This window comes from Solanum pennellii, chromosome 3 (assembly GCF_001406875.1).
Source record: "Solanum pennellii chromosome 3, SPENNV200".
NCBI classification, from domain to species: domain Eukaryota; kingdom Viridiplantae; phylum Streptophyta; class Magnoliopsida; order Solanales; family Solanaceae; genus Solanum; species Solanum pennellii.
This window is the reverse complement of record NC_028639.1, coordinates 30,718,173-30,722,357: the sequence shown is the minus strand read 5'-3', so window position 1 is coordinate 30,722,357 and position 4,185 is coordinate 30,718,173. Positions and strand designations below refer to the sequence as shown.

The 4,185-nt window shown below is 34.5% G+C and overlaps 1 protein-coding gene across 6 annotated transcripts in view; it reads left to right on the top strand.

Annotated features, from left to right (window-relative positions):
* Positions 1-1,667: 1,667 nt before the first annotated feature.
* LOC107014865 (nudix hydrolase 23, chloroplastic) overlaps positions 1,668-4,185 on the top strand; it is a 12,269-nt gene continuing 9,751 nt past the window's right edge. For 2 of the 6 annotated variants that reach the window (XM_015214974.1, XM_015214971.1), the window contains exon 1: positions 1,684-2,089. In XM_015214974.1, the coding sequence (XP_015070460.1) occupies positions 1,742-2,089 (348 nt within the window). In that variant the 5' untranslated portion in view covers positions 1,684-1,741. Of the gene's footprint in view, positions 2,090-4,185 lie in introns of all 6 variants that reach the window. The other 4 variants (XM_015214976.2, XM_015214973.1, XM_015214972.2 and 1 more) reach the window with 4 other exon arrangements.

Genomic DNA, 4,185 nt, shown 5'->3' with positions numbered 1-4,185 from the left:
GAGTATGAGAATGAGAAGAGCTGTATTTCATTTTTTAAAATGAGTATAAGTGAACTAATTATTCCCAAATGTAAGACTTTACATTTTCGAAGAGAGAAACAACGATTTCTAAATGAGTTGGGAGTTTAGAGATGTTTTTAGAGCATTACCTCTTTTAAGAGGATCTTTTGAGTAATTACTTCAAATTGAGAAAGAGTTATGTTTTACACATTTGAGCATGAGTTATATATTATTGGGAGTAGTATTGAGCACCGATATGGGAATGAGTTCAGACAACTCAAATTCTCATAAATCATGTATACCAACACAAGTAAAGGATCATACTTTTAGATGATTCCTTATTACTTTTTAAGAATAACTTAGTGGATTCACTTAGTTGAGGTGTTCTATACCCTGACAAGTATATGACAGTTTTGACAGTGTGGGCGAGACGTTGTATCATCACATAACTCATAGTGATTGTTGTCAGTCAAATAAACTCCCAAATAAAAGTAAAGAGTATATTATTGCATTTTTATACATTATTGAGTTGATATCTACTGTTTTAAAAACTTTAAATATTGCATCTCTTATTGATTGTTTTCATATTGAGTTGGGTGGAGATGAGTATTTCTTCCAATGTTGTCATTTTAGTTAACTATCGCTTTTAATTTTCCCCTAACATGCTCGTACATTCAATGTACAGACATCATTCAATCTGCATCTTTTTATAATGCAGATAAAAGTGTTCAGGATCATCAACAAGCGCTTCATTGATACCATTTGCATTGCAGTTATCTTTGGTGAGCCTCCTTGCTATCTAGAGGTATCCACCTTTATATTTCAATTTTGTTAACATGTCGTGTGTCTTGTCCCGACATATATCGTAGTATTTAGAGGCCATAGACGTTAGTAGTTGAGGAGTCTTTCACTATTTCCTTTGTGATGTTACGAGACTTGGAGTCAAATCGTGTATGTTTAACTAAGCATTTCCAGACATGTTTGAGTTGAGTAATTGTTGAGACATTATGAGTTAATTTTGGTAATTGGGGTCCGCATTTTACTTGAATAAGTCTTCCACTTAGTAGTCATCCAGGCAAAAGAGTCGCCTGAAGACCATCGATGGTTCTCGAGTGTCGGGCACATCAAGAATATAGGTTTGAGGTGTGACAAATATTATTAGTTTGAATTCCATTGACAAGGACAACAATGTTGGAAGTGCTAATACAATTTACAATAAAATTAGCAACTTTAGGAGGAAATTTAAAGTGAACAAGAATTCGATACATGACCATTCAAATCGATCAAAAGCTTTCTGAAGACAAATTTTTAATATAAGACGCCCTTCCTTACTCTTGGCCCGTTTGTGATAATATATTAGTCCTTGAATTAGGATGACATTATCACAAGCCTTGCGTCTTTTGAGGAAACTAGTTTGGCAAGGGTCTTAAGATTGACCAAGTTCCTTTTTTGTTGATAATTTGCATTTTTAGCGATAAATTACAAGAATGTATTTAAATCAACATAAATATATTATATTAATATTTATTTTTTACTTCATTTATATATAATATTAATTGAAATTTTGAATATGTATATTTAATCTAATAATTATATTTTTTTATAATAAATATATAAAATAGTTTCTCTATTAATATTAATAATTATCATTTTTTGTAATTTGATTTTCAAAAATTATTTTTAAAAAATTAGTGAAACACAACGTGCTTGTCAAAAACGAGTTCTTGATGGGCTAGTGGATATGGTGAAGGGGGGATGTTCATCAGTCAAAATCCAGCGGCAAATCACAATTGACCCACCAAGAGTTTCAAATTTTTGCTATGTGGGGAGCTGTTACCCAGAAAAAATAATGCTCAAAGCTATACAGATTGTGGGTTCATCTTCTGGGTTTGCTTCCTATAGATTTAGAAAGCCTCACCCCAATTCTGCCTTCTCCTTAATTTCAAGAAAACCCATTCTCACAACATCTGAAACTTTGTTATTGCCGGCTTCTCAACTACATAGTCACAAGTCCTGTTTTAGAGATTTTCGAATGTCTTCAACTCATTCAAAGTCATCCTCTTCTTCATCTGTTGCAGTCCAGTCAACTGTGAGTTATTGTTGTTACAACTGTGCACTTCTTTTGATTTACTGAAATTGATGTCTCTAAAGTGTTTGATTTTGTAATTTCTGGTGCCATTTTGCTGGACTGATTGTTGTGGAGGTTGCATATTGGAATGGGATTAGATTACTTGAACTAAAACTATTTGTTTGGGTAGGTATGAATCAATCACAAATAACATAAGTGAAATAGAGGGTGAAGTAGATAGTTTAGTTGATTTCATAGGACAATTTTAGAGCCACCTGTCTAGACTTTGATCTTGATGATGCCCTCTGGGGTTGTAAAACCCACCCATCAGCTTTTACTTGATGGGTTTTTTTTTTTTTTGGGTGTGAATACATAGTTACCATTATCAAAAACGAAATAATCCTATATTCAATCATGAATTATCTATGCTCCAGTCCAGTGCCTTAATTTTAGGTTAGAAATTCTTGGCTTATCTAGAGTGCCAGATGTTATATTTAACATTTTTGGATTTCACGAATACCCTTTCACAGATATATGTTGGAATTTGAATGGATTGTGCACCTCTTTTGATGGTTGTTGATTTACTGAAAGAGATGACTGAAGGTGCTGGATTGTGCCATTTCTGGTTCCATTTTCTTTGTCTGTTGTTGGTTGTTCATTCTTTTTGTCTGAGGTCATGTCTTGGCACATAGAATGAGATTCAAAGTGGTGTTTGACAAAGATAAGCACAGGTTTAACGCTACTTTGGACACTTTTGTTAAATAAACACAAGGTTGATTGAACTAGAATGTTTTCTATTTGACCCTTCACGGTGGCCCAATGGTTTGAACTTGGGACTTCCATGTTGGAGGCCTCAAGTTCGGAACCCCTTGCCAGCGAAAGCAAGGGGTTTGCCTTCTGGGTCGAGCTCCTGGTGCGGGTTACCGCTCCTATATGGTTTGCAAGCTATTGCATAGGAGCGGGGGTTTTATCCTGTGCGCACCCAAAGGGTAGCGGCTGCGGGTTTCCCTTGCCATCAAAAAATAAAGAATGTTTTATTTGGATTTGTATTAAGCATTTAGCTATTTTACCTCTTACACAACAATTTTTGTATAAAATAAGCCTCTGCGTTTAAAGCCTAACTAAATTATCTTTACTCATCGGGCTTTTGATGCATGCCGATAAACCATATTTGATGACCCATTTTTATTCTCTTTCTATCATTTTCTGCAAATAAATTTTGCATATATTCTGTTCATTGAAACTGCTAAATGAAAGTACGGACTAAGAAGATCAGGGATTGAATTAAAAGATGCTTTCTCTCTTTCTCTCCTTTGTCCTTTGCTATATTCTTATTGACCTCATTTCCAATGCAACCTTGTTTTTTTTTTTTAGCTAGCTCAATCTTGTTTACTTTATATTCTCCACATCTTGCTTAATAATCAAGTGCCTACTTTGATTTGTTGCTCAAACATAACCAAATGTAGGTGTTAACACCCTTTTAGTCTGCCAATGGTCTACACATGGAATATTTAAGGAAATTTGGAAGTAGAATTCATCAGCTTATAAGTTATTTATTTTTATTTCTGTCCAGCAGTGTTTTTAGTAGATTATTACAGCTTTTTAGTTATTTATTATCCCTATTTCTAAGTAGCAGTTGTTGCAGTAAGGAGGTTATTACTCCACTTTCTCATTTAGTTGTAGTAGGCAGTTTTAGTAGACAGCAGACAATTATTTTCCCTGTTTCAGTGTTGTATTTAATGTATTTGAATTCAGTGAAATAATAAGCAGAAAATAAGTCAAGTTTTTGAGTACTTCAAACTCAAGAGATCGCAGGTTCTCTCTTAACGAACCAGCACCATAAGTCGTAGGAAGAAAACTTCAGATTTTATATTCCAGCGTCCCATAACGAGATCCATAACAGGGGACCATAACAGCAGGCCTGATATCAAATCTTCAATTTAAAGCTGCTTTATCTTCTGCTACGTTTGAGCAAAACTAACATCATAATTCCAAAGCTGTATATTCTGCTGTAAAATGCCTTTGTTGGAAGTAGTAAACATCACCTTTCCACCCATGTATTAATTTTTTTTGATGATACACCTCTGGCTTGCCCGAATCTCTCCCCCCCCCCCCCC